The sequence below is a fragment of the Delphinus delphis genome, chromosome 4 (genome assembly GCF_949987515.2).
Source record: "Delphinus delphis chromosome 4, mDelDel1.2, whole genome shotgun sequence".
NCBI lineage: Eukaryota > Metazoa > Chordata > Mammalia > Artiodactyla > Delphinidae > Delphinus > Delphinus delphis.
Genome location: NC_082686.1, coordinates 98468946 through 98482295, shown reverse-complemented (window position 1 = coordinate 98482295; position 13350 = coordinate 98468946). Strand labels below are relative to the sequence as shown.

Below are 13350 nucleotides of genomic sequence, written 5' to 3'. Positions count from 1 at the left end.
TGGTTTTGCAGATTTTTAGCTCCTTGGTCAAAGGAGGTTTATAACAGGGGATCCAAACTCTCTTGCCTGGGACTAATTGTGAATCTAGGGCAGCAGTAGGCAGTCAGGAGAAGATTTGGAAGTTGGGTGCTGGTCCTGTTTCCTAATACAGCCACCTGATTTCAACATTTGGGAAAGGATCCTTTTGAGTATATCAGTTGTGAGCTTTGTTATACAATGGCATGGGGATTGATCACATCAAATCACGTTCCCAAGATTGGTGAAAGACTAGGAAGAAATAATTTGAGGCAGAGCTATGATAAGCATTGGAAATGAGAATTTTAGAATTGTTTACAAAAAGAACTATTACTAAAGCATATGTCATATTGCCCTAGTTACTAAATTAGTCTAATTAAGATCTAACTCTCTAGTCCCAAGTGTAGAGCTATAGAAATGATTTTTTCCCCTTTAATTAAGTGGGTACTTACACAGGGACATGTGTAAGACAGTACTGATAAGACACAGGCAAGCCTGAATACCACTTCCAATTTCTCCCTTTAACTAGAGGAATCAAGGACAGTGCATGGCCAAGGAAGAGATTTGGGTGTTACATTTTTTCAGCATTCTCTAGGCAGGATTGAAGAGGAGTAGATCGCATTCGTAAACAGTGTTTTGGCTCTTCCAGGAGAAGCCCATGGTTGCATGTCAGACCAAATTGTTCGTGTCCTGCTGACTTAGGCTGTAAGGGTGGGATGGCATTTAGGCCTTCCATTTTATGAGTGCAATTGGGTGTAATTCTAACATCACCAACAGTGATGAGGCACTCTGACAAACAGCGTTCTGGACAGAGCACTTTAAAAAGGGATGCCAATGCTAAAAGTCAACCACAGGCTCCCATTTCAGACTTACAGATATCACGAGTTATTTTCTCAGGTTGCATCAGCCCCCATTTATATATAGGTTCTGATTAATTTAAGTGAGAGTCCGGTGCCCAAAGAGAGAAAGTTCATTATAACATAGCAATTGCTTAGGGAGGCCCAAACTTCATAAAGAGAACTGTCCAGGGGACTTAACACCAAAACAGATACCTACAATGATATGTAAAGAATGTGGTTTATGCCAGTTACTAAAACTGCAGTGATTACGTGCTGATATCATGATTGACTGAGACTCTGGGTAGGGTAACTAAGTTACTTAGATATAAGTAGAAATCTGTAGCATATAATTACATATCTCTTATTTCTAGTGAAAGGCAGTGTTTGTCCAGCTCTCAAGGCACTCCTCTGAGACCTAATTTATATTCCATCATGAACATCAGCCCCTAAATACCTGTAAGCAATAACTATGTTAATCAGGGCTGAACATATAACCCAAATTGGGCTAATCAGATTATTGCCAGCTGGAATAATCTGGAATCGGAATTCAGTGATGCTAGCCAGCCTCTGCTGGTGGGTTGGCTTGTAAATGTGGAAACTTACGTGGGAACTTACTTCATACTTAACCATATGCATAAAGCAGCAAAAAAGCTGATCTACAGAGACAAATGAATTTATCAGGATCCCAATGAGAAGCAAAGATGAGAAACCATAGTGTTCCAAAAAAAAAGGATAATGCTTTAATAACCTCCTGAACACTTGATGTTGGTTACTTCCAGTTTCTTGTCCTTCCTGAAACTTGGTTGCAGTTTCTCCCTTGGTAATCAAAATATCCCTATATCCTCAAATAAAACCTCTTTCCTGTTTCAGCATGGTAGGTTTCTGTAGCCAGAGAGCCTTGACTAAACATTACTTGAATTTCTAATTTACCCTGTAAAGAACTCTGCAAACACTGGGTAGATAAAGATGAGACTTGCTCTTCTTTTAATGCATGTTCTCTACAAAACAATTTCGATGATGTTTTATTTCCTCAGAGGAAAAAATACAAACACACACACACACACACACACACACACACACACGTAGTTTTTTTAATTGCCTTAACGCTCTGTTGCCCTTCCTATGCCTATATTCTGCTCTGTAGTCAGGCTCTGCAGTCCATCTGTCCTGCAGTCACGTAAAGGATTTTATAGCTATTCTGTTTCTTTTTCTGGTATGAGAAAAAATTGGGGAGCTGGGGCACAGTAGTACTTGAAATAGTTACCCACATTATGTAGATATCTCTATGATGTGCCTATCTCACATTACCATACACTCCTGGTTCCCAGACTTATGCTGCTACTTCTTCCACCCATCAGTCATCTCATTTTTTTGTTTTTGTTTTTGTAATCTTTAACCATCTCATATCAATGTGGCCTATGTAAATATATACTAGGGGTTTACAAGAATTTTGGTCTCAGTGTATCTTTCCACACTTAAAAATCACTGAGCATACCAGAGAGGTAAATATTTTTCATACTAAAGAATAAAACTGAGCAATTTTTTAAAATATTTATATTAGTTCATTTTAATATAGCAATAATAAACCTATGACATGTTAACATAAATTATGTATCTTTATTTTAAAAAACTACATTTTCCAAATTTTAAAACAATCACAGGGAAGAGTAGCAGGTGTTTATATTTTTCATATCTCCTTTTTATATCTCGTTTAATAGAAGACAGCTATAGTTTCGTATCTATCTGCATTCAATTTGTTGCAATATCATATATTTTGCATGTAGCCTATTGAAACTCCAGTCCACGCTCGTGAGAGACTGAGAGTGAAATGGGCAAATACCTTCATAATATTATTATGAAAATAGTTCAGACTCACAGAGTCTCAGATACTTTCAAGCGTTCCTAGACCATACTTCAAAAAGTGCTGCCATATACTAGAAAACCACAATATTAATCTAACAATCAAAAAATAAAATATTAAATATTTTACAAAACATAAATCTTTCTGTTTTGGCTTTTAACTAAACTAAAAAAATTCACATATTTGTGGCACCTTATACCACTAATTTCTGAAGGGAAAATTACTTTCCTGTTATAAATTTGCTAATGCATAAAATACTTTCGTGAAATTTAAATTGAATCTGGAAAAGCTTATATAATCTATCCATATAGTGGACTAGTTTGTTAACTTTTCATTGTCTGATAGATAGAATGAATAAATTAGTAACTTACTTTATTAAGTGTCTTAGAAGTCTAACATTACCTTTTTCCTTTGAATGCCCACATACAGAATTGGACTATTCTAGCATTTTTCAATTTGATATATTTTTTATCCTAACCTACTGGTACAATAAGTATATAAATAAATATACTAGTCAAAATCGAATTGCAGAATTCTATAAATCTCTAAAAGGAAAATGTATGCTGTGATTTGGTACATCTGAGAAAGCTCAAACACCTCAACTCCCAAATTATCTTTCTTCAATAATCTCTAGATAATTTGATCCAACACAATTTCCTCTCTTAACAGTCTTTTGAAAATGCACCAGAGTAGAACTCCCTTAAATATATTCTATCTGTTCTTAGATGATTAGTTCCATGTCAAATTCAATATTTATAAAGATATAGAAAGTTACCTCCTATTCTTTTCTCCACTCTGGGCAGGTACAGCACTTCAAGGTGATGTTAAGGGCTGGGAAATCAATTTAAGAAGTAGCTTACCTGGATTGCAGTGAAACATTGCACGAGACATGGAGGAAAATATGTATCTACTTTTTCCCTGTTGAATTCTAGATTTTTTTTCCAAGGTGGAGACAAGATGAGAAAATATGGATACTAAACTAAATAAGTAACTATTTATGTTGACTTTAACAATCAGCAGGGAAAGCAATGTCAGCAGCTTCCAGTTCCTTTAAGACTTAACCCTTTTACATGCAAATCATATTCTTCCCTTTCATTTTCTGTATATAGCTGAATTTTCTGTCTTTGGCCTTGAAAACTTCAAACTGACCTGCAAGTCATTTATGGCTGCTAAAATAAAACTCAACTCTCTTTAAAGTCAGGCAACAAAATCCAAATCACAGCAACATAATAAAAACGTTAACAATGACCAGCACCTAATCAGAATCACTACATACGCAAAGAAGCAGAAATGTGATCCATCAATAAAAGGAAATCAACCAAAATAACAGTGATAATGGATTTAGCTGACAAGGGCTTAAAATAGCTATTATAAATATATTTAAGGATCTAAAGGAAAACTTTTAAAAAATTGGAGAAAAAGGAAGGTTTTTTAAAAATAAAACTTCTAGAGCTAAAAATATGATATAATAAAAATTTTACTAGATGGAATTCAGTGAAGATTAGACCCTACAGAAGAAAAGACTAATGAACTTTAAATATATTAAAATGGAATCTATGCAAACCAACTGATAAATAAAAACATAAACAAAGCTACAGTGTCCTGTGGAGTGATGCAATGCAGTTACCATACATGCAATTGAAGTCCAGGTGGGGAGAGGAAAAAATGTTTGGAAAAATAATGGCCCAAAATTTCCAAAACTGATCTTAACTATTAATCCATGAATCCAATAAGGACAACAACCCCAAACAGAATAAACACAATGAAGATAACATCACAGCACATTGTTATGAAATTGCTGAAAAGCAGTTAGAGAACAGGGCCACATTACCTAAAGGAAACACTTTAATTGTGCCTTTCTCAGCCTCAAGAACTGTGAGAATTAAATGTCTGTGTTAAGCGCACCCAGTCTATGGCATTTTGTTGTAGCAGCCTGAGCTGACTAAGATACAACACCATAGGGATGGAATTACTGAGGGCGATTGAGTCTCTGATAGTCGTGGGACCTCTATTCCAGCCATGGACTGACAGCCCCCAGTCAGTGAACTTTTGTTATTTTAAGTCACTATTTTTTGAGTCACTGTTATTCATGGTTGAAACAAATTCTACCTTACACAATTATCTACAGTTTTGGGATCCTCATACTGTCTGATAAGGCAAACATATACCTGAATTGGTGACTCTAACGAAGTTCTTTAATAACTTCGATTTGATGACGCCCTCACTCAGCAACTGCCAGGACGCAGCAGAGTCCTAGGTCCTATGAGAAACAAATGTGAATAAGGCTTTATTATGATGCAGTTAAAAAACACACAACTCTTCCTGGGCCCATTGTTATATGAGCAACTCAGATAACTCTTATGATACAGGGGAGAATGTTGGAGGGAAGAAGTAGAAATCAAGAAAGACTTGGATGGCATTTTTAGGAAAGGAAATATTTGGACTAAGTCCTGACGCTCAATTAGAGCTTTGACAGGCAGAAGAGTAAAGCATTTCCAGTCAAAGGAAGCAGCTTTAGCAGACACCACCCAAGGTGAGAGATCAGAGAGGCGCTGGATGACCAAGCACAGATGAGTGAAGCTTAGTCTAGAAGCTAGACTAGTCTAGAAGCTAGACTAGTCTAGAAGTCTTAGTCTAGAAGTCTGGGATTAAATTATGAAAGACTTTGAATATTGGCTGCAGAGTCTTGGTTTTATTCTTCATGCAATGAAGAGTCATCACCTTTGTAATTTATTTACCTCCTTTCATTTGGATTCTTTTTTTTTTTTTTTTTTTTTTTTTACGTGTCGGGTCTTCGTTACTGTGCGCAGGCTTTCACTAGTTGCCATAAGCAGGGGCTTCTCTTTGTTGCGGTGCCCAGGCTTCTCATCTTGGTGGCTTCTCTTGTTGCAGAGCATGGGCTCTAGGCACGCGGCCTTCAGTAGTTGTGGCATGTGGGCTCTAGAGCACAGGCTCAGTAGCTGTGGCGCACAGGATTAGCTGCTCCGCGGCATGTGGGATCTTCCTGGATCAGGGCTCAAACCCATGTCCCCAGCAGTGGCAGGCGGATTCTTAACAACTGCACCACCAGGGAAGCCCCCCTTTCATTTGGATTTTAAAGTAATCTTTTCTTATTGGCCTTTTTCTTCACTGAATCTTGTGTTCTGGTGGCTTCTTTCAAATCGTACTGATTATTGGATCATTCTAATTATAGCAAAAAAAAAAATCATAGAAGAGAAGCAGTTTATCTTACTTCAGTGGTTCTCAAAGTATGGTTCCCAGACCAGTAGCATCAGCACCATCTGGAAACTTCTTAGAAAGGTAAATAGTTAGGACCCAATCCAGACCTCCCAGGGTGGTCCTCACCTACCCTGAGGTAGGGACCAGCAATCTGTGATTTGACAAGCCCTCTAGGTGATTCTGATGCACAATGAAGTGTGAGAACTACTGGCTTAGTGATTAAGATGTGAGGTCTGGAGTCAGAGAACCAGAGTTCAAATACCAAATTTACACTCCATGCATGCCCTTAAGCAAAGTATCTTAATATTTCAGTTTCAATTTTCTCATTTTGCAAAGGGTGGGGCAGAAATGTGAGGATTATGTAAGATGCTGTATATACTTTACTCAGTGATAGTAGGACCTCTGTAAATATAAGCTATAATTAATTACAAAATTGAAATTTAATTGCCAGAAATTTTCCTCTGTATTCTTTCATGGATACAAAGAATATGAATAATGTGATACAGGCCATGACAAGCCAAAGAAATCAAATCTAATATGTATAGAGAATCCAAAAGAAAATCTGTTTTGATCTCCACAAATGCTTGTTGAGATCTTCTAAGACCAGCTTTTTTTCTAACATTTTCTGTGAATCATTGAGCACATGCTTTTAAGAATCATTAGCGAGGCCACATCTGCATCCCTTGCAAGTAGGCATAATTTTTTATATAAGTCAAAAATCTTTTCATGACAAATCTTTAAAGATACCCTCAACCACCACCTCCCACTTCCACACACACACGCACACACCACACACACACACCACACACACACACAGACACACCACACACACACCACACACACACACCATACACACACACCACACACACATCACACACACACCACACACACCACACACACACCCCACACACACCCCCCCACACACCACATACACACACACCACATACACACACACCACACACACACCACACACACCACACACACACACATACCCCACACACGCACCACATACACACACACCACACACACACACCACACACGCCACACACGCCACACACACACCACACACACACCACACACACACACCACACACACCACACACACCACACACACACACATACCCCACACACGCACCACATACACACACACCACACACACACACCACACACACCACACACGCCACACACACACCACACACACAAACACACACACACCACACGCACAAACACACACACCATAAACACACACCACGCCCCCACACACACACTACGTACACTGCACGCACACACAAACACACCACATACACACAACACACACAAACACCACACACACCACACACACACCACACCACACACCACCCACACACACACCACACACACACCACACCCCCACCACACACACACCCCCACCACACACACACCACACACACACACACCACACACATCACACACACACACCACATACACACCACACACACACACCACACACACACACCATATACACACCACACACACACACCACACACACCACACACACCACACACACACACACCACACACACAGCACACACAGCACACACCACACACACAAACACCACACACCACACATACACACACCACACACACCACACAAACACACACACACCACATGCACAAACATACACCGCAAACACACACCACACACACACACCACACCCCACACACACACACTACACACACCGCATGCACACACACACAACACAACACACACAACGCACACAAACACCCCCACACACACACGCACTACACACACACAACACAGACAAACCACACACACCACAAACACAACATACACACACACCACACAAACACAACACTTCCACACACACACACACCACACACACACTACATGCACACACCCCCACCACACACACACCACACATACCACCCACACACACTACACACACACACCACACACACACCACACACCACATACACACACCACACACACACCACACACACCACACACACATACCACAGCACACACACATCACACACCACACACACACCACACACACACACACACACACACCCCACACACACCCCACACACACCCCACACACAAACACACACACACCACACACACAAACACACACTGCAAACACACACACACCACGCCCCCCCCCACACACTACACACACACACAACACAACACACACACAAACACCCCCCACACACAACACACACATGCCACACACACACTACACACACACACCAAACATACACACCACATCACACACACACCACACACACACCACACACACACCACACACACACCACACACACCACACACACACATACACACACACCACAGACATATACCACACACACACACACACACACACACCACACAGAGTAACTAGGAGGTAAAGCTGGTTTTATATTATGAAAAGAGTCTCAATCAAGAAAGCCATGTGGCAGCCAGCAAAGCACCCCATTAGCGAGCTCTCTGCATTTTACATCCTTTCCTCTCTTTTGGTGAAGATACATTTTTACCATGGAGCTGAGCAGTTAGCATGGGAAAATGCAGTGGATCATTCCTGAACTTCTTTCACAGAATTAGCCAAAATGAAATAGCATTCCAGAATTTGGTCTTACCAGGTGACAGCACCAGGATGAGAAAACGTACAGTACAGACTAATACATGGAAAACATGTATTAAAAACATAGGTGTACTACTTACTTGAGCACTAGGTACCTAGTTCCTGTGGCTTAACATCACATGGTATATTTCTTGTTCCTAGTAGAGTCCAGTATGGGAATCCCTGGTCAAGGGTGATGGGCAGAGAACAGAATGGTTGTGATCCATGTAATTATTCAGGAACCCAGGCTGATGGAGATTTGTCATGTTCCAGATGCCTTGTAAGGCTTTCCACGTCATCCTTGATGTTGATATGCAGCCAACAGAGTGAACAAAAGAGAAAGAAAAGTAGGCCAACTTGCTTCCTCACCACTGTGGCCAGAAGGGACACATAACATTTCTGCTCATATGCCACCTGGTGAAGACAGGTCAAGTAGTCTACCAAGTTCAAGTTCAAGAGAGATATGAAATGTAGTCTCTAGCTAGATACTGGGTCTGTATACACATGGTTTACTTTCCAGGTTATCACAGGCAACAGTTACCAAATAGTTCCACAGCTTAACAAACTCTGCTGCTTTCAGCCTGCTCTGTCTGTGTTCTTATTGTTGCTGTCATTGTTTTTGCTGTCCAACTACAAATTACACCACATACTTTCCATACTTTACAAAAGCATCCCATTAAAGGTACCAAATTAACACCCACTATTGTCACTTACAACCTCTTAAATTTCAATGAAAATGTAACTCTTCCTCACATCAGTCCCAGGCCGGTAGGTATTCCTGATTGACTTTGGCCCCAGCAGCAGAGAGGATCTGGACACACGATGACAGAGGAACCCAGGCTAACAGAGGCTCTGTCATCTTCTAAATAGAGCTTCCAGGGTGTCCTTGAGTATTGGCATCTAGCTGGTACAGAAGAGAGCAGTTAGAGAGGGACATTTATTTCTTAATCATTCGGGCTCACAAGTGACACACTCACCTCCACTCAAATTCCACTAAGGAGAAATAATTACAAGGGTCCACTTAGATAAATGCAATGGTAGGAGAAATGAAGTCCTCAGCTAGGCTGCCACTGCCCAGCAACATCTCTGCACCTCAAAACCACGCTCAAAAGTCTTCACTAGATAGGGGTCTCTGCCACAATGGTAAAATTGTTTTATGTGCATTCTATTTTTAAAAATTAAATCTCAAATTTATGAAGAAACAACTGTATCATTTTTTATAACCTATATGAGAAAAGATCTGAAAAAGAGTTGATATATGTATATGTATAACTGAATCACTTTGCTGTACACCTGAAACTAAAACAACATTGTAAATCAACTATACTCCAATAAACTATTTCTTTAAAAAGAAACAACTGTAAATAGTTAAAGATAATGTCATGGATCAAAATTCTACTGAGAGATGCATCCTGGATTTTTGTTTTGTTTTATTTTATGAAAAAACACTGCTTATAGACAATATTGACTCAAAAGACATTATTCCAAATGTATCTTTGTTGAGAAGATTTACAAACATAGGACTTTGGGAAAAGGACTTAAATAGGATTTGTCCAACTTTTCACTGTACAGGTGAGGACATCAAAGTTCCAGAGAATTGAGGTGACAAGCCAAAACTATAACGTTAGGCAGTGAAAATATATATCATCTTTCATTTCCTTTATACTATATGCCATCAAGGGGGTGACTTGAGGCATCAAAAAGAGAAAGAAACTAGACTTTTGACCTCTTGAATTTTAGGGTTCAGATTTAGAGATGATCAAACAAGGAGCCAGAAAAAAAGGAATGGCAGGAGGAAAAAGTGCTCTGACAGGGCTTCCCTGGTGGTGCAGTGGTTGCGAGTCCGCCTGCCGATGCAGGGGACACAGGTTCGTGCCCCGGGCCGGGAAGATCCCACATGCCGTGGAGCGGCTGGGCCCGTGAGCCATGGCCGCTGAGCCTGCGTGTCCGGAGCCTGTGCTCCGCAACGGGAGAAGCCACAACCGCAAAAAAAAAAAAAAAAAAAAAAAGAATACAGACTTTGATATCTAAGACAGGAATCTGATATCTAAGCTATCTTAGATGGATTGTTCTACCATATTAATATTAATATCTTATGTAAGTTCACTACTTTTGATTCATGTATACTCTATAAAAATACAGAAAGAACAAAAACATTTAATGCATAATTTCATTTATTTATGAATACAGATTAATAAAGGCACAGTTTAAAACAGAAAAAGATATATAGAAAATATTTGATGATATTTTGACAATCAACTATTTTCCATATTCTGAGGCTGTGATTTTCATTCACAGTGAATCCAAATCTCTTGCCGTCATCTTCTGGGTGTCAGGATTTGTCACCCTTCCCATAAACAAAATTGAATCTAGGAAAAGAAAAAAAAACTTTCGGAATTTCTGGAGAAAAAAATGACAATAATATTTCTTAATATTTTAACAAATCATTGCCTTTTTTTCTCTATATGGTAAATAAGCAATGTCTAACAGCAAAACCCACTCCTTTCTCTAAAATAGATAATTATATCATTATTAATCATTTTCTGATAATTTATGAAGTAAATTAACACCCACAACAGCTTGTCATGGAAAATGCATTAGTCCTGTTTTTCATAAAGGAAAGCAAAAATAAAGTGACAGAGAGGTGTTCTTCTAAATATAGAGACTCAGTCAGGCAAACATAGAAGAATAAAATGGTCATGAGCATGGATGCATTTTAAATTTAAGGTATTAGCAGTCATCTCTTTATGCATGTAATATAAACCACTGGGGTTAAAAGTGCAGCTTCTCACATCTCTTCCTTCAGCTCTGAATCAAAGCTTACTGCTAAAGACAATATTTTCACATCTCTAGTGCTTTCAAATCCTCACCGGTGATATAGTATAAAGCATAAATGTAAACACGTAAACATCTATTTCCAGCCATTCTGTGTGTGCAAGTGAAAAGGAACTAAGAACTAGAGGACAAAACAGAAATAAATATGTTAAAATGCATTCACCTTTCTTTTCAACTAGGGTAAGGGAAGTGGCTCTATGTCAAGCGTTGCCTTGAGTTATGTCCCTTAAAGTCATATGTAATAAAGGTTTATTTCAAAAGTGATAAAATAAAATTTTACATAATGTTAAAGCTTACATGTATTTGAAATAACAATGGCAGAAATGAAATAGAAAGGAAGAACACTTTTTCATTAACTCCTTACTGTTCAGTCCAAAGACAGACACAGTCTTAGAAGAGTCAATAACATGGAAATAGACATAATCTCTAGCAGATTTTTTCTTTTTATGATTATAATTAATAATACTTTGCCTCAAAATTCTCAGAATAATTCCCAAACACAAGAAAACAAATACTCTATTTTTCAGATAGATAGAGATACATAAACAACTTCCTCAGGATGTATACTACATTTAGCCACAATAGGAATCAGTAGTAACTCTTGTGTCTTTATAATTCTATGGCATTAAAATGCTTATCAGAATTGCTTGCTTGGGGAATTTTTCGAGTAACTTTCATAGCAACTAACCTCATACATTGAAGTTAATAGTTTAAAGTTTTAAACACTGAGAAGTGTAGGACATTACATAAAAGCCATTTGTCCCAGCCTTTTTAATCTGTTTTTTTGACCGAGAGAACCACATTTTGAGTAGAGTCTTCATGCAATCACCAATCTACTCAGTACTAAATTGGACAGATTCGTGAAATCTTCCTTGACATAGTCACAGTGGACTCACAGGCAGGCTGAAGCAGAAATCATTGTTGTTTCCACATTTCTTTTCATGCCCACTTCTTAAAAAGTGTCCCTCATATTTAATCAATATAGTTATAAAACATCTCCATCAGATGGAAGCAGTTTTTACTTCATAATGTAAAAATACAATAGCATAACCAAAGCTAATGACCTAGATAAAAAGATTTCTTAGTGAATACCCTGCAGTCTGCTTCTCCCTTCAACCCACGACCTGAAAAATTTATAAACACAACATTTTTTTATTATGTATGGAGTACTGTCAGTTTCAAAACCATGATTCACTACTTTCTGAGAAATGGCACATTTCATGTAGCATCTTTGACAATTTTCTTCTGAAAGTCTCTAACGCTGGCCTATACCCGCAGCCTAAAAGAAGAAAAATTGTTCTTCATTTCCCTAGAAGTTTGGCTTGGTAAGAGGTTTGGATGAATATACTGAAATATATATGATAGGAAGTCAAATACTGACAGGAAAATACAAGTAATGTATGGATTTTGCATAAGAGGATTGTTTGACCAAAACAAAATTTAAAATTGAGGTAAAAATTGGTTGTACTAAATCTAAACTTATTCACCCTCATACTCCAGAAATTGTCAAATGAATATATTTTATATAAATCATTAAGCCATTTAGTAGTTTACTACACCATGCTAAATCACCAGCTTCGTTAATCCCAATGATTTCTTCAGTTCATTTGTGAGAGGAAAAATAAATAAATCACTGAATGTGTATTGTCTTAAGGTAATAACCCATTCTACATTTTATATGGCAACAATTTACAGCCTCCAATAAATGAGTGACCATTCATTTTAAACAATACTTTAAGGGAGTAACCCTAGTTTAGAAAGTCTCATTACAATAGAGATCATAAAACAGTGGAAATAGCCATTAAGGGTCTGATAGTTAATTATTATCATAAATAAATAAATAAGTGAATTATTTTGGGTTTTGAATTTTCACTGCTGTTTAACTGATAGCTATTACATGTCCATAGTCATCAACTTGGAAAATAAAGAGTAAAACATCATTATGCTAAACACCATTATTTC

General features: G+C 38.3%; 1 protein-coding gene across 1 annotated transcript in view; it reads right to left on the bottom strand.

Annotated features, from left to right (window-relative positions):
* Nucleotides 1–10762: 10762 nt before the first annotated feature.
* The window catches only part of SERPINI2 (serpin family I member 2), a 29594-nt gene continuing 27006 nt past the window's right edge, over nucleotides 10763–13350 (bottom strand). Inside the window, exon 9 of the mRNA XM_060010003.1 lies at nucleotides 10763–10922. Within this exon, the coding sequence (XP_059865986.1) occupies nucleotides 10846–10922 (77 nt within the window). The 3' untranslated portion in view covers nucleotides 10763–10845. The remainder of the gene's footprint in view (nucleotides 10923–13350) is intronic.